This window comes from Puma concolor, chromosome C2, assembly GCF_028749965.1.
Source record: "Puma concolor isolate L17-30 chromosome C2, mPumCon1.1.hap2, whole genome shotgun sequence".
Taxonomy (NCBI): Eukaryota; Metazoa; Chordata; class Mammalia; order Carnivora; family Felidae; genus Puma; species Puma concolor.
In genome coordinates, this window is record NC_141675.1 from 154,969,531 (window position 1) to 154,992,196 (window position 22,666).

General features: G+C 42.7%; 1 protein-coding gene across 1 annotated transcript in view; it reads right to left on the reverse strand.

Annotated features, from left to right (window-relative positions):
* DSCAM (DS cell adhesion molecule) overlaps positions 1-22,666 on the reverse strand; it is a 759,677-nt gene that overhangs the window by 224,252 nt on the left and 512,759 nt on the right. Inside the window, exon 11 of the mRNA XM_086676008.1 lies at positions 5,897-6,070. Coding sequence (XP_086532134.1) covers positions 5,897-6,070 — 174 coding nt within the window. The remainder of the gene's footprint in view (positions 1-5,896; positions 6,071-22,666) is intronic.

Sequence of the window (22,666 nt, forward strand, 5' to 3'; positions counted from 1 at the left end):
TGGAGCCTGCTTACGATTCTGTGTCTCACTCTCTCTCCCCCTCCCCTGCTCATGCTCTGCCTCTCTCTGTCTCTCAAAAGTGAATAAATGTTAAAAAAAAAATTTAGAAGCTCCTGAATTAAAATATCAGGGAAAACAGCATTGGACCCACTCAGCTATCTTGGCACGTTAGGAAACAAAAAAATTATAATTTAGTAATTCTATATATTCAAAACTGTCCTCTCTTGCTCTGTTAAGAACAAAGCAGCCTGAAAACAAACCTTATTTTGCTTTTAGAGGAAAGGGTGTCCTGTCAAAGTGACTGTGAGGGGCCTGGAAAACATTTTATAGGAATTATTAAGGCCATCACAGCCTCACAGAGGGCCAGCTGGGGGCCCTGCTCCTTCTTTTAGGAGTCTCACAGAGCAATCGCAAAGACTAGAGGGGATTTTTATTTAGCTAACGAGGTGTAGGGTAAAGATCTGTGGGGACACAGTGTGAGGGTAGGAAGTCACAGAAGTTGAATGGACTACCCAGGGGTACATACGGATTCTCAGAGATGGCGGTAGATTCTTGAACACCACCCCCAACATATCCTCCCCAGCAAAGGCAGGACTTGAGTGTCCTGAAATCCTATCACATCACCAAGGTCTATCCAGAAATATCATGGCCAAGGTCCAGCAGACTGACCAAAGCTGACAGTGAGTGTACATGAGCTGCAAGGCCTATGTGCCCGAATCCTGGAGGAAAAAGAGATGTGTGCATGATACCCAGGGACCTGCCTGGGCTGAGCCCGAGGGAGGCTTGGGGACCAAGGCCCCACCACATCCTGTGGGTTGGCTCTGAGAGGCAGTGGCATCACTGGATCCAGAGAGCAACCATCTCTCCGGGCAGCACCCTGCTCCTGTTTGGTAAGGGATGTTCTTTCATCCTGCATGCAGTGACAGAGGAGGAGCTGTTTGTGCATCGGGGCCTCAGATCCATACAGAGATCAGTTCTAGGGAGCATGCGGGCCCAGAGACAGAAAGTGGGGAGGGAGGATGTAATTCTGGCACCTGGGAGAAACATTCGGGACAACGACTCATCCCCTTGAGAGATCCAGCGGTCTGGGGCAGCTCTTTTCTTACTACAACCAACCAGATCTCCCAGCTCACACAAGGTCTGGGGATGGAGACGCTCTGCAGCGCCCCAGTGGGCCTGGGGCGAGGGTGCAGCATTGTCACCAGAGGCCAAACAGAAAGTTTGGAAAGTAGAGTCTGATGGAAAGGACAGCCTGGTCCCTCTGTCTTTTCTGCCGAAGTCCTCAACAACATTTGATGTTTTGGGTCCCTATTCCGGGCACACGTTTTGGTAAAAGCTAAGCTATGATTGGGATAATAATGAATAATGTTGTTCCAGAAACAGCAAGACCAACAAACCTGAAGGATTTGAAGGGTTATTTTTCTATCCCACTGGTCGCTGTCCCTGATGGTTCATCCAAGCTTGGTTGCCTCATCTCTGCCCACAGCCTCCATGTGTCTGATGTTAAAAACACGTGTGTGTGTGTGTGTGTGTGTGTGTGTGTGTGTGTGTGTGTGGTGGGGTGGGGGTGGGGGTTCACCATCAAATTGCTCTGCTAGTGCAGTAGTGGTTTTTGAAAGCACCCGAGTGAAAGAACTTCCCAGACAAGAGGCTCGCTCAGGCAGCGCACGGTTCTCGCGTCCCCAGTGAGCCCGTGGCAACCGGCGCTGTTGGGAGAGTTCAGGTCCTTAAAATGTGTATAAAACCAGCACCAGCCATCCTGGGAATCCAGACTATTGTCCAAGAAGCCACCTTAATTTCCTGACGTTGCTTGATTGGGCAGAAAGTTCTGTCCTGTTACATTTAGAAATATTTGCAGCCCACTTTTCAAAAATATGAATTATAAAAATGAGAGAGTATGTAAAATTTTTATTTAAAGCCGTGAAGTTTCCTTTCTACCCAAACAATTTTTTTTTCCAGTTTGAAATCCCCAAACTTTTTACTGATGATTCATAAACAGCTGGAGTCAGGAATAAGAGTTTCCAAAGGCACCACCCCCATGGGTCAGCATCACAGGGACAGTGAAAGTACCCCCTGCCTGGATCTTGGAAGTCATGTTTCCTCTTCCTCTTCCTACCCTACAACCTTTTAATTTTCCTGTTCAGAATGATTTTCTGGAAGTATTCCAGTGTGCAGCACCATCAGCATCTACGATTTTTTTCTCTCTAACCAGCAGGATCACCTGCTATGTGTATGTGGTAGATCCGTGCATAGAGTGCTTTCTGATTTACAGTGTATCTTCACATACATTACCCCATTTAATTTTCATACCCCCCCTCCCCAGGAAAGGTGTGATTCTTCTTATTTTACAGGGTCAGAGAAGTAAAGCAATTTGAGATCACTAATGAGAAGTGGAGAACCAGAAGGACCAGATTGTTTGGGCTGCAACCTCGGGGGGGGGGGGGGGCTCTTCACCCTACCCTGGGCTCCCTGTTAATTACATGACACTTCAGCCCTCCATGTCCACGGCACACAGGCTTTGAGTACTTGCCTAATTTTGACCCAGAATGTAGGATTCCTTGTTTTTCCCCAAGACGGTCTTCATTTAGGGGACAGAACTGATTGAAGGTTGTCAAAATAGCGGTTACCACCTCAAAGGAAACTTGTTACCACTTTTATGGAATCAATTCCAACAATACAGAGAAATTCTTTAGTGTGTGAAATATTGGAATCAACTGTTTGGGGGAGAGGGGGAGGACGCTTTGTTCCTTTTTTTTGGTGATACCGTGCGATGGTTTTCCCAGGGGTGGGCCAGTAGTGTCCCTGTTATGCTCCCATTCCTCTCCTGGCTGCAGTTTGAATAGGTAGCTTTAGTTCATTTGGGATGATTTTTCTGTGTTTGTATGGAATGCAGTGTGTGTGTGTGTGTGTGTGTGTGTGTGTGTGTGTGTGTGTGTGTATGCGCGCGTGGGTGTGGGTGCATGCCATTTTTAGGGCCATGTTAAGAGATTAAAATAAAAGAGAATGGAATGATGGTTCTTTCTCTTCTTGCCTCTACCTGGAAGGCATCTGGGTTTGCTGTGCACACACTGTAAGTGCACATGTGCATGTGTGTGTGTGTCTACGGCTTAGTGCTCCCCTTCTGTCCTCTACAGAAGTAACAATAAAACATGTTACCATTCATAGGGGCATAAAGTCAGCCAGGGTGTGCTCTGTGCTCAAACTTCCTATTTTCTTTCCTTTTTTTAATGTTTATTTTTTTATCTTTAAGAGAGAGAGAGAGCGAGCAGAGGAAGTGCAGAGAGAGGGGGGACAGGGGTTCCTAAGCGGGCTCTGTGCTGACGGCAGAGAGCCTGACGCGGGGCTCGAACTCACAAACCGTGACATCATGACCTGAGCCAAAGTCTGATGCTCAACTGACTGAGCCACCCAGGCGCCCCCTTCCTCCCTATTTTCATGGTAAAATAGATAATACCAAGCAGCAGATTTGCATTGCTGTGTGCTGCCTCCACGAGTCTGTTTTAATCCACTAAGTAGTCTGGTCACACAAATACACACAGAAAAAGCGAAATTATCCCTGTTTGTTGTTACTGTTTTTTTTTCAATGGTATCATTTGAGTAACACCTCTATTTGTTGTATATCTCCTGTCTTTGTGCTTCTATAGCTTTCTTAAATTATTCTTTTTATTTTCCAGAATTCAAATAGTATGATTTTAAAGGGTTAAATATACCAGACACTTGAAACTGAACACATTTATAAACCCACCAAGGGCTAAAAACTGGTAGAATTAACTGTTACCTAAAAGCATCTCTCTGCTAATAGTTTGTATGGTTTGAGAGAATCTAAACTTGGCCACCTCTAAGAACCATTTCTGTTTGACATTTGCTCACTTTAAACGTTTCCCTGTCTAACCCCCTCCATGTACAGGGTACAACACGCGGACAGAGTTACCTCCTGCCTTGGGAGTTTTAATTTCTTCTCTCTGCTCTCTGTTCCCTCTTCCTCAAGCGCCCCTATCCACCCTCAAGGATTGTACCTGTTGATACCCACTGCATCGTCTAAGACTGAACTTAAATCCACGTGTTGTCACTGTGCAGTCGCTGGTCCTACACACAAATGTCAATCACGCCCTCGTCTGCGCGCCTTTGTGTTTGGAACTCTTTTCCAGTGTATTCCACTGGATGGCAGTTGTATACACCCATTCTCCATCAACCCACAAGAAAGAAAGGTCGTTAAGGGCAGAAAGACCTCTCCGTGGTCCTCTCCCATGCCCCACACTAAGAGCATCAAAGGTATGTAGAGAGGAAATCTGGGGAAAACCAGCTTTTGTATTTTTAAATTCCACCCACTTAAAAGACTTTTTCTCCATGAAACGCTCCTTAGTCCCCACAAAATGAAAGTTATATCCTCCTCTGAAAGGTACAACTATGGCACATATTATATTATATGTGCATTAATATTAGTAAGCTCTATATACTTCCTTGTTATCTCCTCTTCCAAAACATAAGTCCGTGGATGAAGTATTCACATCCTTCACAGGGCCCTGTATCTATTACAGCATAGATATAGACTTGCGGAATTTTTATAATTTTAAAATATTTCAAAGTGGCAAAATATAACCAAATTTAGAATCAAACATATTCTATTAAATATAATCAAATTAAAAAAATATATTTCTCTTATTGGGGAAAGATGGATCAATATTGGCCAACAATGGTCTTCAGCTCTTGGGTTTCCTTCAAATATCATCAATTTATAATTTTTTAAGTGATCCTTTCAGCTTTGGATTTATATGAAACGACAATTTGTCTTCAGATTCTTGCACATCAGTTCCTTCAGAGTATAAAATTTAGAATCAAATTTACGTATTGGATATCTACAAAACATGTTTTAAAGCAACCCTATTTCAAACTGTAATTTTTTCATGGTATAAAAGTATAGCAAATAAATAGCTTGATATTTTCAGCATTACGTTGGAAATAATGGACTGACTAGAATAAATTCTGAGTGAAATAGGGCGGATACTAGTATTTGTGCAGTCAGCTTAAATCTCTCTCTCTCACACACACATATACATAAGACCCACTGAGATTCACTTTTAAATTCAATCCCTCTAATGAGTGATACGGTAGAGGTCTTTTCCAGCCTACCGAGAACACAATTAAAATAAAAAAGAGAAAGGCCGATCAAAGCCTTATCTGGAAGAGATCACAATTTATCTAACAGAAAATTGCACAAATGGACAAAGACATAAGTAATTCGCTGTAAACTAGGCGCCCAACCATTTGCTAAAAAGCAGCAACTTTACAAAAGTTGGCCCGTTTTACGTCCTTCCTTTGGTGGTTTACTTACCTAAGTAGAAAAACAATCTCATTATAAGTTGCCCTCTCCTATAAAACGGGTCAGCAACATGGACCCTAGGCAGGGTGTTACATGTTCCTGTCTTGTAGTTGTGTGTCTTTGGTAATGAGGTTTCCGGCTGCTTGATTTCATAAGGATCTCTAAAAGGAAACCTAGGGACAAGCCAGCTTGCAAATCATAAAATGTGTGGAAACAGACGTCTGAAAAGAGCACATACAAGACCATACGCTAGGCTTTTCCGCAGTAAAATCAGCAGAATAGAAATGTGGGCACTAAAGGCAGAGGCCCACTCACCTGCTAGGTATGCATGGCCAAGGGAACCCAAGGGACACGAGCATGTGGCCCCAGACACCATGCACACGGTCAGGCTATTGCAACCGGCTGGATTTTTGCCCTCCTCTTCGGTCGTGTCCCAGGGGAGCAAAACCTCAAACCTCAGCTGTAGCCAACCAACATTTTGTTTTGTTTTGTTTTAAACAGATGTGTGCGGAGACAATGGCAAATTTAAGCACAAAAAGACCTATTTAGGTAAAACAAAGCGTTCTTCTTCCTTACTTTTCACCGTGAGGTACATGGACTTGCTGACGTCTGCACCCACATCGTTGCTGACCTTGCACAGGTAGTAGCCGCTGTCTTCCTCCACGACGTGCTTGATCAACAAGGACCCGTTGCTCAGAACCTGAATTCGGCCATTCAGGGCAATTGGTTGGAACTGGGGAACCCCAGCACCTGGAGTAGAACAAGAAGGAGGAAGAATGATGCCAACAGAAACACACAAGGGGAGACAGTGAGTTCGAATTCACGCAACTTAGTACAGAGAAGTGAGGGGTATTTAACATCTAGAGGGCAGTCATGGGATATGCGGAACTTTTTCCCCCCCAACATGTAAATTCTTGTTTGGAGAGAAGCACATTTATTTAAAATGACACTGCTTCAGACTCTGAGATAGAGAGTAAGAGACTGTTACAGGTCGTTTCTACACAAAAAGCCAAATTTGATGAGTGTTAAGTAGCTGATAAATTATTCAAAGACATCACAGTGGAACAGCACAGGAGTAGACGCCTCTCCTGAGACTAAATAGAAGCCTTGTGTTCCCAGGGAATTACTATGAATGTAAACAAGGAATGTTCCAGGGACAGGGCATTTGAAGACTTTGCTTGCGGTGAGTCTACAAAGAGAATACAAGTATCACAGGTTTCTCTTCTAAGCACAGTCACGCTGCAGTCTAGACACACGTGCATGTTACTATCACTTAATGTCATTTAAATAAATAAGTCAGATGGTGCCAGTAAGACAGCACAGAATTAAAACACCTCTCTCCTCAGAGTATGGCGTTCAAGGAGAAAATGCCACCGATGACATGTGCCGTGGACAGAGATGTGATATGACTCATATGGAAGATCCTTACGAAACTGTTCTGAAAAAAAAAAATAACTTTTAGAAATAATAAAAAGCAGGACCAAGGGTGGTCTAGGGAGGTTTCCGGGAAGACGGCGGTTTGGACTACCCTGCTATGTTGCTTATCCCTGTGCAGGGGGCCCTGGGTGAGACTGGGAGAGTGTGATCTAAGCCTTGATAAGCTGGTAGAGCTTCCCTACTGTGTGACCTGAGTCTGAGGATTTGGGGAGAGGACCCAGCGGTGAGGACCAATTCCATCTTCCTGGAGAAAGCCCACAGCGTGAGCCCCATGCTGCTCTCCATGGCCCCAGATCCTTCGTGGGAGCTGAACATGCACACTGTTGCACTGTCACCATACCCCACCTGCAGGGAACTTCAGGCTTTGCATCTGGGGACACGAGAAGGGACACACTTTCTCATGCTATCTCTGTGCCAAACTGATCACTTATCTATTGGTACTCCTTAGCTCACAGTGGCAGAGACCGTGGCTGTGCCCTCCCTTCCCTCATGTCTAGATCAGGTGACCCAGCCCCACCAAAGAGACCAGGGAAATTCATAATGTACCGAGGGGACATTTCACACCGAACAAGAAGGACAAGCAGAATCCCGACAACAGGTGGCTGCTACCAACACAGAACTGCCACAGAGGACATATGAAGACTTCAATTAAAAGAACAGATTTCCATTTCTGCTGATGATGGAGAGAGACACAAAGGAATGTCGCTTCCATTCTAACAACAAAAAAGAGAGGTTGTTTATCTACAAAATCATACTGTTCTCTGAGTCGCTTAGAAAGTCGAAGTCACAGACAACTAAGTGAAATTACTTACAAAAAGTTAGAAGCCCCACAAGGAGATAAATAATCCCATCTCTGGCAGAGGATGGGGGGACCAGGACCTCGGCATAAAAGCAGATAACAAGGACTGGAAGTAAGTATAACCTCCCGCAATCTCTACTTTTCTTTCCTTTTATGCACCAGAGCCATACTCAATAAAATATTACGAGACACACAAAAAAGCAAGAAAAAAGGACCGGAAAAAAAAATATCGACATAACTATGGTAGGGGAGCTCTTCCACAGGGACTTTACAATAATTATGATTAATATCCATAAACGGGGGGGGGGCGGGTTCAGAAGCAATATTAAAACCATTAAACTATAAGAAAGACAAAATGATAAAAACAAATACCACAATGTAAGAGATGAATAAATCTTTAAACAAGCTACTCAGCAGGTTAGACAGAGGAAAAAAATTAGTGAATTTAAACCTAGGTCAGTGGAAAACATCCAAAGTTAAAAAAAAAAAAAGTGCGAAAGTGGAAAATATGAAATAGGTTATCCTGGAATTCTGAAATTACATCAAATATTCTAACACTGAAAATTATAGTCTCAAAAGGAAAAGAAAGGGGGGGGGCAGAGGAAATGAGATTTGAAATATGGAAGACTTTAATACCACTATTAATCAATTTGACTTAACTGACATTTACAGAACTCTGCACCCTAAATAGCAGAATACATACTGATTTTGAGGGCACATTTGACACTTAATAAAAGGGACAATATTGTTAGCCATAATACAAATTTCAGTAGATGTTATAAGATAAAAATAATACATGTTATGTTCTATTCCCACAGCAAAACGAAAATTGAAAACAATAACACAAATACATCTGAAAAAAAACCCCAAATATTTGAAAAGTAAATGATACATGTCTAAATAACTCACGAGTCAAAGAAGAAATCACCAGAGTAATAAGAATATATACATATGAATATAAAAACACCATATCATTATTTGTGAGATACAGATAAAAGCAAAACTTAGAAGTGTGTGGCATTAAATTACTGTATTAGAAAAGGAAGAAGGTCACCAATCAACTATCTAAGCACCCACCTTAAGAAGCTACTCTAAGAAGGGCAAGAAAAACCCAAAGTATGAAGAAGGAAGGAAATAATAAGGAGGAAAACTCAGATCAGTGAAATACAAAACAGAAAAACAACAGATAAAAAAAAAATCAGTAAAAACAAAAGCTAGCTCTTTGGAAAAAAACATAGTAGGTGAGCCTCTAGGACTGATGTAGAAGACAGAAGACACAAGTTACAAATAACCATAAAAAGATAACCATCACTGTAGCCTCTACTTTAATTAAAAGCATAATAGCAAAATATTAGGAATAACTTTGTGCCAATGAATTTGACAACTTAGATCAAATAGATACATTTCTTGAAAGACACAAACTATCAAGGATCGCTCAAGAAAAAGGAGGTAGATCTAATAGTCATATCTATAAATAAATTTAATTTATAGTTAAAAACCTTCCACAAATAACACCCAAAACCCAGGAAGCTTCACTAGTAAATATTACCTATAATTAAAGAAGAAATAAAACCAATTTTACACAGAATTATCCTGATACCAAAGTCAGACAAGAATCTTAAGAGAAAAGAGAACTAGAGACCAATATCCCTAATGGACACGGACATAAAAATCCTTAACCAAACATTACCAAATCAGGTATATCAACATACAAACAACAATGTATTATGACCAAGTGAGATTTACTCCAGGAATGCAAGGTTGGTTTAAATTCAGGAATTAGCCAATGAAAGAAACTCACTACTTCAACATACAAAAACAGAAATAGAGTGAGTAGATACAAAAAAAAATGTTTTTCACAGAATTCAACATCCTGATAAAATCTCATAGCAAACCAGGAAGACAATGAACTAACCTGATAAAGGTTTCTCCAAAAAAAACTATAAGTCATACTTAATAAAAAAGAACTTACAAAAAAGTTGCTAGAAACATAGTGAGTTTAGGGACGTCATGGGATACATCGATGTACACAACTCAAAGTTAATTTTGTTTATAAATGTATTAGTAAAAAGCAATTGGAAATTGAAATTTAAAAAAATGATACATTTGCATCAAAACATGAAATGCTAAGAAATTCATTAAATAAGATATGTGCAAGACTTGCTCACTGAAAACTATAAAAGTTCTTGCTGACAATTAATGAAGACCGAAAGAAATGTTCATGGATCAAAATTCTCAATTTTTTCAGACAATACTAGGAAATCTTCCAAAAGGGCCAAATAATAAATGTTGTAGGCTTTGCAGGCCACACTGTTATATGACTACATACTTCCGCCAATGAGGCACAAAAGTAGCCAGAGAAAATACCCAAACAAAGCAGCCTGTGTTCTAATAGCATCCAATGGAAAGACTGGGTGTGGGTAGGATCTGACTCATGTCCCATACGTGGCTGACATCGGGTTTATAAGAAGCCCACATCTGTAAGATCACTACAAAGTTGGAAGGAGGAGCATATACAAATAATACACATTTGGGTTAGTATTTTATCACACATCTGATGCATGAAATATCATGACGTAATTTTAGGTAGAATTTTTAAAAAATATGTCTCATTCATAAAGCATTCAAAATCAAGGATGGAAAGTTTTAAAGATGTAAAGTAACAGCACTTTTCTTTCATAATTGCAACATGTTGCTGTCTCCAGTATCAGCTTCGGAATACTTTCTAAAGTGAGACAAAATGAAGAAAAACATTCTGACCCCTAATCTGTTTGCTCTCGGGGAATAGAGAAATCATCAAAATGTAAAAAATGCAAACTTAGAAACATGTGTAATGTGGATCATTAGAAACCTAATTCACATGAAATTCACAAAGGATTTTTAACAAGTGTTTGATGAATTATGAACATGCCAGTAAATGAGTGATTGGTTTTGAAAAGTAATTAATGAAAGGTATCTGTTAGTTTACTTATTATAGTATAAAACATGAGAATCCCAGATTAGGGATCTGAGAATTTTGGGCCCCAAATTCAAACAGTAAGTAAGTAAATGCCCTCTTTTTCTTCTCAAGACCCCAATCTCATAATTTTCCCTTCCTAATATTTTATAAGTGAATATAAAGATGTGCTCTATTTTTACATAAATGGGATTTATTGTTTGATTACTGAGCACCCACTGTGGGGCAGATACTGGGCATGTAGCTATGATCACAAAGGATTGTGGCTCTCTTTGTTCTTTTTTTTAACGTTAAAAAAATTTTTTTAAGTTTATTTATTTTTGACACAGAGAGAGAGAATGCGAGTGTGAGCTAGGGAGGGGAAGAGAGAGAGGGAGACACAGAATCCGAAGCAGGCTCCAGGCTCTGAGCTGTCAGCACAGAGCCTGACATGGGGCTTGAACTCACGAACCGTGAGATCACGGCCTGTGCTGAAGTCGGATGCTTACCTGACTGAGCCACCCAGGTGCCCCAACATTTTTTTAAAAAGTTTATTTATTTTGAGAGAGGGAGCACCAGCAGGAGAGGGACAGGGAGAGAAAGAGAGAGACAGAGAGAATCCCAAGCAAGCTCTGAGCTGTCCGTGCAGAGCCTGATGCGGGGCTTGATCCTACTAACCGTGAGATCATGACCTGAGCTGAAATCAAGAGTCGGGCACTTAACAGACTGAGCCACCCAGGTACCTCTCTTCTTTACATATACATATGTTTCTTTCTTTCTTTCTTTCTTTCTTTCTTTCTTTCTTTCTTTCTTTCTTTCTTTCTTTCTTTCTTTCTTTCTTTCTTTCTTTCCTTCTTTCTTTCCTTCCTTCCTTCCTTCCTTCCTTCCTTCCTTCCTTCCTTCCTTCCTTTCTTCCTTCCTTCCTTTCTTTCTTTCTTTCGAGAGTGAGTGGGGAGGGGCACGGGGAGGGAGAGTATCTTAAGCAGGCTCTGTGCTTAGCATGGAGCCCAATGCGGGATTCGATCCCACGACCCTGGGATCATGACCTGAGCTGAAATCAAGAGTTGTCTGCTCAAGGGACTAAGCCACCCAGGAGCCTCTGTGGTCTCTCTTTCAATCCCTCCCTCTCTGAGGCTAGTGGCCTCACTGTGGGGAATGTAGCTACCCTATGGAGAGGCTCCCTTGAGGGTGTTCTCCAACCAACAGTCTATGACTGAATCCTGCCATACAACACAGCAACCACACGAGTGGGCTTGGGGGACGAGACTCTTCCCAGGCTGAGCCTTGACACGACTGCATCACTGGCCAACACCTTAACTGCAGTGCTGGGAGAGACCTTGAACAGGAGGACTCAGCTAAGCCATACTCAGATTCCAGACCCCCAGACATAGGAGGTAATAAATGTGCATTATCTCATGCCACTAATTTTTGGGGATAATTTGTTGCAAGGCATCAGATCATCAGTAACACCGAATAACTAGGTAATGAGGTAATCTTTCAGTTCCTCAGTTTCTTCCACTGTGAAAGTGGAGATAATATAGAATCTCCTTAATAAGGTGATGTAGGCATTGAAATTCTTTAACTATGGTATGGCATACAGTAAGCCCACAATACTCCTTCTTAAAAGATTTCTCCTTATGATGATTTTATGATTAATTGACTTTCTGTCTTTCTTACTCCACAAGAAGAAGGACCATGTTGCAAAGAATCTCTCCATTTATCAGTCAGTCAATAGAGTGGTAGGCAACCTCTTGGATTAATGCTCGAAGGGGAATTCTGTGCATTTAGTATTGAGATGTATGGCTAAGCTGCTTCCTAAGAAACACGTCGATTTCATTTCCATCAGTGTTGGCTGAGGGTTAATTTTTCCTCACACATGTACATGACTGACCTTTTTGATTTTCATCATTATTTTAATTTGCATGCTTTGACAATTTTTTTTGATATTTTTTGTTTGTTTTGCCTGTAGATAAGTTTGAGCATCTTTTCACATCATCATGTTTTGGCAATTTATACCTGTTTTCTTGGTGAACAGCCCATCTACATCCTTTGCCTATGTATCTATTGGACTTCCTGTCTTTTCTTCCTTCATTTGCCAAAGCACTTGGGTCTTATAAAGCATTTCTATACTCCGGTTTTACACAAATTTATTTTTGCTTATTTATTTATTTATTTATTTATTTATTTACTTATTTTTATTTTTATTTTATTATTTTTAAAAAATATAATTTATCATCAAATTGGTTTCCATTACAACACCCAATGCTCATCCCAACAACTGCCCTCCTCCTTGTCCATCACCCACTTTCCCCCCACCCCCACCCCTCATTTAAAGTCAGGCCTGAATGTTGAATATTATCAACTGCCTTTCAATATTTATTGAAATGATCATATGTTTTTTTTCTCCTGTAAAAGTTGACAGTATGTTTTAAAAATTCAGTTTTTACCAATTATAAAATTCGTTTTTATGGATAATGTGTTCTTTTGGGCAAGGATAAAAGGATACTATTAGAACTTAATGAAAAAGCCTTTAATTTTTATTTAAGTGCTTAAATTTAGTCCATGTTTTGAAGCTGTCGAGGCTATTGATGCCTTTCCCAAAGTTTACTGCAGTAAGAGAGCCAGATGTAGTTTAATACACACAACCTAAAAATTCAGCCAAACGTAGGATTTTAAAAATACATCCATAAGGCAGAAAACCAGTAAATCGGAAAATGCAATGGGATTTATAAATTATGTAAAACGGGGTACAACACCCTAAAAAATCTAACAAAATGCTGATAGAATATGAGACAGTTAATAGGATCATTGACATCAAAAACACGTATGCTTTCCTCTCCTTAAAAGAATTTTCACCAGAAAAATACTTACAACATTTGACATATTTATACTAAAGCATTACAATATAAAATTTAACTAGTGTTAAGCTCAGCTGTCTCAGTTAAATCACTGAATAGGATTATCTATTAATTCCTGTATAGACTAAGAGAAGCCTCTTCATTATGAAAAGGTCTTAACAAAGACAGCAATAAAGTATATGCATTTGAAAAACATTAAATCTTTTTTTCATGAGGAAGTGAACCGAACTGGAAGAGTTACACAATTTATAAATCTGATCACGCTTGCTAAACAGAAGAGTGAACCAATTCATCTGTCATAAGAACAACAGTCCCAAGGGTTACCCATTTGTTCAGCTGGAGGGAAGTAGACTTTGTCACAGCTTGATAAAATTATCGGCCATCCACTTTAGGTTGTTCATCATTATTATAAAGAGCAAAATATAACACGGTGCATACAATATTCAGAATTCTGTAATCTTGTTGGCATGAGGTGAGTGCTCTGGGAAATTAGCTAGAAGATACACTGTAGCAGCCAGAAGTCATTAATTAAAAAGCTGCCAATTTTCTGTGGATAGCTGGGGTCAAGTGGGGACAATTTTAATGCTCTATTACATGAAAAGAAAATGTTAAAGCATTATGTAAGGCACATGCTGAATTACTGGGTGTGTTAATACCATGTGACCTTTCTTCTTTATGGAAAGATACACTTAGCAGTGTTCCCAAGGACTGGGGGAGTGGGCACAGGGGGGGAAAGAATAGCTGAGTGTCACCAAGCACGCCCACTTGGAAGGCAGCAGCGAAGATGGTGATTGTTTCATCTTTTCTACCACTCTTGAGTCTTTGCTGGTCTGTAGCCAGAGCACTTGGCTAAGAGTCAGAAGCATTGGAAACTTACGAACTGTGCCCTTGAGCAAGTAGCTTATTCTCTCTGCATCCTTAATTTCACCGTATATGGAACAGGAAGAGTAATGCATTTCCATGCTCTACAGATTACTGTTCACCAAAGGAAGCAAGGCCGTGTGAATGTGCACATAAATGCCCACGTAAGAAATGAAGAAGTTGGTCAATGAGCACATTCAGAGGGTCTCCCTAGCGGGCTGAAATAACATTGATTTGAAGTCGAACAGCAGAACGGCAGAAAGGAGATCTGTCTATATTCCCTGGGCTGCACCCAATGGCAAAGTAGGAAGTGTGTCCCTTTGCCCACCAAGGAATTGAAAACACAATCCCTCTTGTCCTTCTGGAGAGGGTGGTGTTTCCCTGAAGAATGAGTATGTTCTGCTTGCTCAGGGAGGTGATCTTCCTTGTCTGGGAATAGTCGGTGGGTTGCAGGGAGTGAGGGGGCACAAAGATCAAAGCGGAGATGGGAAGGGAAGAGCAAGTACCAACATTAGGATGGCACCTGCTCCAAGGTGAGCAGCTGCCCATGGCACTGGTGCTCAGTGACTGAGTGCTAAGTTCTGGTGTCTCCTTCTGGAGAAGAACCCAGAAGTGGACAGAGGTAGGGTCCTGAGGCACTGGTCCAGGTCCAGGCCGGAAAGCTATTCCCAAGCCCAAGCTATTCCCAAGAAAGAATCTTCCAGGCTGTACAGGATGTGCATGTGACATTTTGTCCATATGCTTGCATCAGAGATGGTCTGTCTATCCTCAGCCTACTGGAACACTTCTGATCTCTTCCCTAAATTGCAGGCACTGGAAGCCTGAGAAAAACCATTTTCTGCTGAATTGTCACCAGGTTCTGGTTTGTATTTCACCAGTGAGAGGCACTTGGATACAGTTTGGAAGGTGCAGGGATGGAAAAGCCATCATTCTCCTTGAGAAGAAACAAGTCGGTGCACAGGCAGATGCCAAGGTGACTTCCAGGAGGACAAATCACTGCCCTGGTGCGGAGGCAGCTGCAACCACAGACGGAAGTGGCTTCTCGAGGTTGTCACATTTCTCAGGTTCCAGAAAGGAAGCTGAGTTTCTCCTACCCTTGCCAAAATTTTGCATGCCTCTACTTCCCGGTATTAAATCCTTTCTTTTTAAAAAATGTTTGTTTGTTTGTTCATTGAGAGAGACAGAGAGGGAGCATAAGTTGTTTCTTTACTTATTTTGAGAGAGAGAGAGGAGAAGAGAGAGAGAGAATCCCAAGCAGACTCCACACTCAGCACAGACCCTGACGCGAACCATGAGATCATGACCTGAGCAGAAATCAAGATTGGATGCTCAACCGACTGAGCCACCCAGGCACCCCATAAATCCTTTCTTGATAAAACACTACACCCTAACTGGGTCAGCATCAAGGCCATCAATTATGCTCACTTGGAATTCAGTTTCCTTCCCTTAATTCCTTTATGTCTATAATGAAGGCCCATATCCAGAGAAAACCACCTCCCTTAGGTGGGCGAGCTCATGCCTGCCCCAGGGTGACTACAATTCGGGAGTTGACTAGCTCAGCATGCCAACTGCATGACTTTATCCCTAGCTGGCAAGGATTTTTTTTTTTAATCACAAAGACAGAACACTATGCCCTCGAGTCGCTTAGCAGAAGACGTAACCATGAACTGACCCAAGTCTGCATTTGCTGACAGGACACATGATCTCTCCTTCAGGGTGTTGAAACGGCTCGAGGTCGCCATCGCTGTGTGTTGGGATCATGCAGCTGTATCTGCCGTAAAAGGCCTTCAGCCACCTTTTCCCTGCAGCAAGAGACCCCTGCATATTTGCCCTGGGTGTGGCTGCCTCTATCTAGAAGAGCAGTGAGGAAGACAATGAGGAAGAGGGCAGATGGAGGGGTAGAGACAAAGAAAGAAATGAAGCACAAGAAGGGCCCGGGGCCTGTCCTCCTGGTGACTCTACCAAGGCTGGTCGGAATTTCAGCTTCCTTGGGAGGGGGAAGGACCTCGGAGGAGCTCCTAGGGCCACTATACTCCACCCATTTAGCAGAGGAAGGCAGATTTTCATCCACAGTGAGTTTTATTCTACCATCAAAGGAAGAAAATAAAACACTAAGTTGAGTATCCATCCTCTCTGTTCGGCTCACAGTCCTTCCCCAAGAACTCACTATGCTTAGTGTCCCCATGTGGGGACCACACAAGTGTCATAAACGGGGAGCCACATTCAGCCTTGAAGTTGGGTTTGTGTTCACCACTCACATCACAGGGAGGCGTTGTCTTCTCCTTTTTAGATTCTTTGAACCCTTTCCCTGCATTAACTCCAGATTCTCATCACCCATTTATGTGCTAGTGGGGACAAGGACATTGGATAACAACTGGGCCCCAATAGCTTGGATGAGCCTGATGCATGAGCTTGAAGCAGGTGTTGCTAGAAGGAGCTGGGAGGATCTCTGCAGGTCCAGCAAACCAATGGCATGGAAGAGGGTGAACCCATGGGGTCAGAGGCTCAGGGCGCTCTGACCACACAGAGGGCAGGGGAGTGGTGAGCCCAGGAGAACTGGAGGGACTTGAGGCTTGCCCCATGCTGTGTGTTCTTCATGTCATCCCTAGACACAGGCCCCGGGATGTCTACCTCGACCTTGGGAGAGAAGGGGTGAGCAGGATCAAGGTGAAGCACTCTAGGGCCAGCCCCTGAAATAGGAGGAGGCTCCAGAGGGGTCGCCTGAGCTGTTGGACAAGGTACTGAGTGCACAGTGCAGCATTTGTTTCTTAATTTGGAATTGAACATAGTGCATGAAAACATCCAGAGAATGGCCCCTACATATGACGAGCGAGGAGGGTTTGGGCACGGATGTAGACACCCAGAAGAAGAGGAAACTCCTGGGACCTTGGTGGTAAAGGACAGCTAGGCTCTCTGGTAGACTGCACCCGTGGGTGCAGAAATGACAATGTGGAACAGCTTTCTGGAGACAGTGGGAGATACCAGAGCACGGGCGAAACTGCTATGCGCCAAGTGGTGTGGATGCTCTGAGCGTCCAAGGAAAACTGGGGCTAGAGAAGCTTTACTCCTGTGTGAACATGCCTTTCTTTGCTGAGGGAGGAAGGACACAGGCAAAGGCAGGGAGAAAGGCAATCTGAGAGAAGCAGGCAGGGCAAGGAAGCCCCATGCCAACTGCAGTCCTCTGTGTGCTCTGGAGAGTGGAAGAAAATAAGAACTCTGCCAAATTAAGGACAACTTCTCCCTCGCTGGGTGGCCCTGGGGAGCCAACAAACCCTGGCTATAGATGGGCCCCGTTTCCACCCAGAAAACCGAAGACAATCAAAGACACTTGCAGACAGAAGTTTACAAATACTCACTGCCAGAGGCACACAGAAAGAAAGCAACTGAATTATAAAGGACACACACACGAAATCTGAATAAATGCAGAGAATGTCCATGCCATTGGCTGGGAAGGCTCAATATTTTAATGAAGTCCCTGTTCTCCATATTAACCTTTAGATTTATTACAATCTTCCAAAGTTTTCAGGATAATTTTTTTTTTAGAACTTGACAAAATTATGCTAACATTCATCTAGAAGAAATAAGCAAACAAATATCTATGTGAGAAATACAGGACACTTTTGGAAAACAAATGGGGAGAGTATCGTACTAGGTATTAAAATGTGTCTGGAAGAGCTAAGCCTCTAACACACGTGGTCCTGATGCCAGAATGGACAGATCGGAGTAAAACAGAGCATCGGACTTTGGTGGGCACCTTTTTTTTCTCATAGACTATAAAGCAGTTCATGTCACTGGGGGAAAGGTTGGGCTATCCAATAAATGGTTTTCGGACAACTGGCTTCCCATGTGAGCTGCTGCTGATGACAGCTAATGTTATTGACTAATTGCGATGTGCCAGGCACCAGAATGAATGCTTTCTATGAATCATCTTACTAAACCATCACGTTAATCCTCTTATCTTATCTCTCTCTCTCTCTCCACACGCGCGCGCGCACACGCGCGAGGAAACTGTGGTTCACACAGGTTAAGTAATTTTCCTGCGGTAACACAGCCAGTGTTGTGTCTTGGGTCCGAGCTCCGCCGACTCTCTTAACTGACGATTTCTTAACTCCTCCTTCTAGATTCCCACTTTACTTGTTTTTGTTACAGAAAGTCCAAATTTTATATAGCTTAGTATATAAACAAATAGGGTGTAAGATTTAAAGATGGCAGCATAAAACTAATATTTCTTCTTTTTTTGGAAACCATACAAGAACAATTAGGACACAGAGGGAAAGAAAATGTGAGCTACAAAGGAGGTAAATGGACAGCCAAAAGTGTACACGAGCAGAGGTACATGCAGAAAGAAAAGGACAGACGACTGTGGCTGTGAATGTGGGCAAGCATCAGCAAAGGACGCATTGTTAAGGTGGGGGCACAGCGAGGGGCAAAACCAGCACCCGTGTGCCCAGGATGGGTCGGGCAGAGGCTTCCCTGCACCTGCTGTGGCTCTTAGAATCAGACAGGCAGCATTAAGTGCAGAACCAGATAGCTGCACACAGCGTTCTCTTTCTAGGGATCTGAATTTTCCTCAAATGGGAGTTCTCAAAAGGAAGCAAAGACACTGTAAGAACACTGGAAGACAGACACAGGAAAAGAAAGCGGGTCATGGGATCACACCAGAAGAATACTGCCATGAGTTAGATGAACGCTGTGAACCAGTCACTTGCCTAGGAAGCGAGAGCCCCAGAAAGAGTGAAATATGAACTGGCAGAAGTGGCGAAAGAAGAAGAAAAAATAAAATCACAAACGGGAAGGAAAAATTGGAGACAGTGCAAAGAAGAACAAATTTTCTTGAGTAAAAGATGTAGAAAATATACATTAAGGTAAGAATTTGGAGACCCTGCAGAAGCAAATGGAAAAGGGAAGAGAACAAATATTTACAGATGTAACGTAAGAGATTTTTTTCTTAAATAAAAGATGCTAAGAATCTAAATATTAAATAGCACACCACATCTGTGGGAAAACTGACCCCAAATGAATGACATCAAGGCACAGACTATACATTCGCCAGACTCCAAAGTCAGCTCTTCGGTACATGCAGGAAGATGATTAAGTCCCTTCTACCGGGAAGTCAGGCAGCCTCGGTTTCCTCCTGGACGATAATATGAGCCACCCATCTCCTACAGGCCAAACTGGATGTATGTGTGAAAAGACACACACATACCATTTTGAGCAAAGCAGAGCTTGGAATACTGCTCGCTGGAAAAACTATGGCTAAGGATAGGGATAGCACAGGGCCCAGGTCACGGAATGGATGTAAATCTCAAGTTGGGTATATGGCGGCCAACAGGTGGAAGGTAAAAGCTATGACAGCAGAGAAAGCACTCATTTAAAAAAAAGTATACCTGGGAAATTCCTCATTGCTTATCTTGGGAATTGAGGAGTATGTCTACAGAGAGGCTCACACTCCCATACTGACCATGACCGCACCCCCAGCATGGCTCCATCTATTCTCAGAGGCTTTGCCCCTTCACCCACACCCACACCAGCCCATCAGGCTGTAGATTCTGAACTGCTGATCCTCCTGCACGGTTGTCACCCTGATCCAAGCCACGTCACAGCTCAGGCCTCCTAATGGGCTCCTGCCGCGAGTCCTGCCTTCCCATGGTCTACGTTCAACACAGCAGGGCCGATGGGCAGACCCACCACCCCTCCTGGATTGTTCCAATAGCCTCCTAGTTCTGGGCTCAGCATGGCAGTGGAAGAGAAGGGACAGCGTCACTGTCACTACTGTGACCCCCTACTCATCCCCACCATGGCACCATCACACACTTGTAATGGTTGATGAGAGATCTGACCTCCTGGGACCTCTGAGGTCTCCTTTCGCTCTGCCCCAGCCTGTCTTCCTTAGTGTTTCTGGAACATTCCAGGCACAAACAAACTTCTGCCCCTGGCTTTGATACTAGTTGGCACTAAGGCCTTCAGTGCTTCCCCTGCAGACACACACAAACCTCATCTCCCATTTCTTTAAGGCTTTACTCACATTACCTTCTCCATGACAACATTACTTGAAATGCAAACTACTCCCCACGCCCCTGTGCCCCCCTCCAGGCATGCTCTGACCCTTGCCCTTAAACATTTCCATGACCACGCTTCCCTGGGGGGTCAGAAGTGGCCCTGTCCATGGGCAGCCAGAGAGCAAAGGATATCCAGGCCGGCCACGGGCCAGTGCACTAGCTGTATCTTACCTTAGCAGCCCTTCTTTGGGCCTTAGTGGCTAACAAGGGAATGGTCCCTAGGACAGTGACTGAAACCCATTCCCTCCACTATAAATGACATACGTGTGCTTTGTTGTGGATTTCTGGGAACACAGGTGAGGCCCACTATGGTATTAAGCCCTGATTTAAAAAAAAAATCTCTTTAGACCAGAGACCTCGTTTGTTCATGTAAAGGGAAGAAAAAAAAAACAACAACAGGAGACAGAATTGAATGTTTTAGACTTCATGCATCTGGACCCAAGGTCAAGACTCTAATAACGTTATTTTCCCACAAAGATTGTTTCATTCCTGCAATCGCCGCCCTTAAGCCACTGCGATTTACTCTGGAATTCTGCAGCCTCAGGATTAGATTGTCGCAGCTCTCAGAGAAACAGCCCAAGTCTGTTGTGTTTACAACTTTTTTCCCTCCTTGGTCACACATAACGAAGGTGCCCTTAAGCTCTCAGTGAATATTTGATTACCAGAAACGCGTTCCATCAGCAAGGCTAAATTTTTCTTAAGAAACATCTGTGTCACTTGTATAATTAAAATAATATCACACAATCTCCCCCTATTCCATTGGAAGATATTTAAAAATAAGCGTTAACACACGATATTATTTTTGTTGCAGGAAACCAGGCAACATTGTAAACTGTGGAAGGATGTGCACATGAATAAAATTCTGGCGAGTGGACAAGGCATATTGAAAGCTATAGAAATCGCTTACTCTTTGAGCCAGTGACTCTACTTCCAGAAATCTACCCCTGGAAAAAAAATGAACACGTACAAATATTGATGAGACAGAGTCACTGTGATGTTTTTGTAACAGTGAAAACCCAGGGAAAAGCAAAGACTATCCAACAATTGTGTTGGACACACCTAGTTGCCAAGTCTCCATATTCCCCTCTTAGTAAATAGCCCAAGCTGTGGGCATGGTGGCTGAGCACGTAGCTACAATGCAGCTTGCAGACCCCCTATAGCTGGGGTGACCTGGGTGGTGGGTTGTTAGCGGAATTGATTTAAGGACATTTCAGAGAGGTCCTTGGGGGGAGGTGACTCAGGTTGGGTGGCAGCTCTGCTCTTCCTCTTCTGGGGAAAGGGGAAGTGGCCACGGAGCTCAGTGGCGCTAACTGCTTGTCGAGAGGGGCAGATCAAAGGCGTAAGCAATTTGGGTCCCTGACGACCTAGAGGAAAAAACAAACTGGTCCTAAACTGTCTGTCTAGACTCCTCATACGAAAAAGAGTAAACCCTTGTGGCTTTAAGTCACTGAGCCCAATCCTAACAAAGGTAAGAGATAGTTAGATGGACTTATGGATGTATTAATATAAGCTCTACACAGATATTAAAAAGTCATAGTGAATACCCATGTTTATTCACAGGGAAAGACATTCACAATATATTGGTAACTGAAGAAGGAAGATTGTAAGTGAGGAAGAATCATATGATCAATTTAAAGAGCCCACAAAATTACAGGTATATCCACAGATATATGCATTTTCCAGGGGACAGGTCTGAAAGGCTAGCCAAAAACGTTCAGAGCACTTATCCTTATTTATCTTTGAATGGTGTTATTTGAGGGGAATTTAAAACACATTTATAAAAATTTGTTTGTTGAAGTCTCTCATTGTTTCTTTGATGATTTCATATTGCACATAAAATTTAAAAAAATTTTTTTTTTCAACGTTTTTATTTATTTTTGGGACAGAGAGAGACAGAGCATGAACGGGGGAGGGGCAGAGAGAGAGGGAGACACAGAATCGGAAACAGGCTCCAGGCTCTGAGCCATCAGCCCAGAGCCTGATGCGGGGCTCGAACTCACGGACTGCGAGATCGTGACCTGGCTGAAGTCGGACGCTTAACCGACTGCGCCACCCAGGCGCCCCTGCACATAAAATTTTAAAATAAAAAAAGGCTACTATAACTTCCTTCACACATCAGTGATGGGAAGGAATAAAATGTCTACCAGATCCATGACAAAGCATTATTTCATCTAAGAATAACACTCTTACAAATAAATAAGATTTGGAGGGAAGTGTGCAAGTAACATGAATAAGAAATTCCCCCAAAGGGAAGCAGTGAACATTGGATAAACATGTTTAGCATCATTAGTAATCCAAATATACAAATTAAAACAGAAAGCCATTTCACCCATTGTATTGTAAAGATTAAGAATAAAAAGATCCTTTCTATCTGGTGAGGACACAGGGATACACACA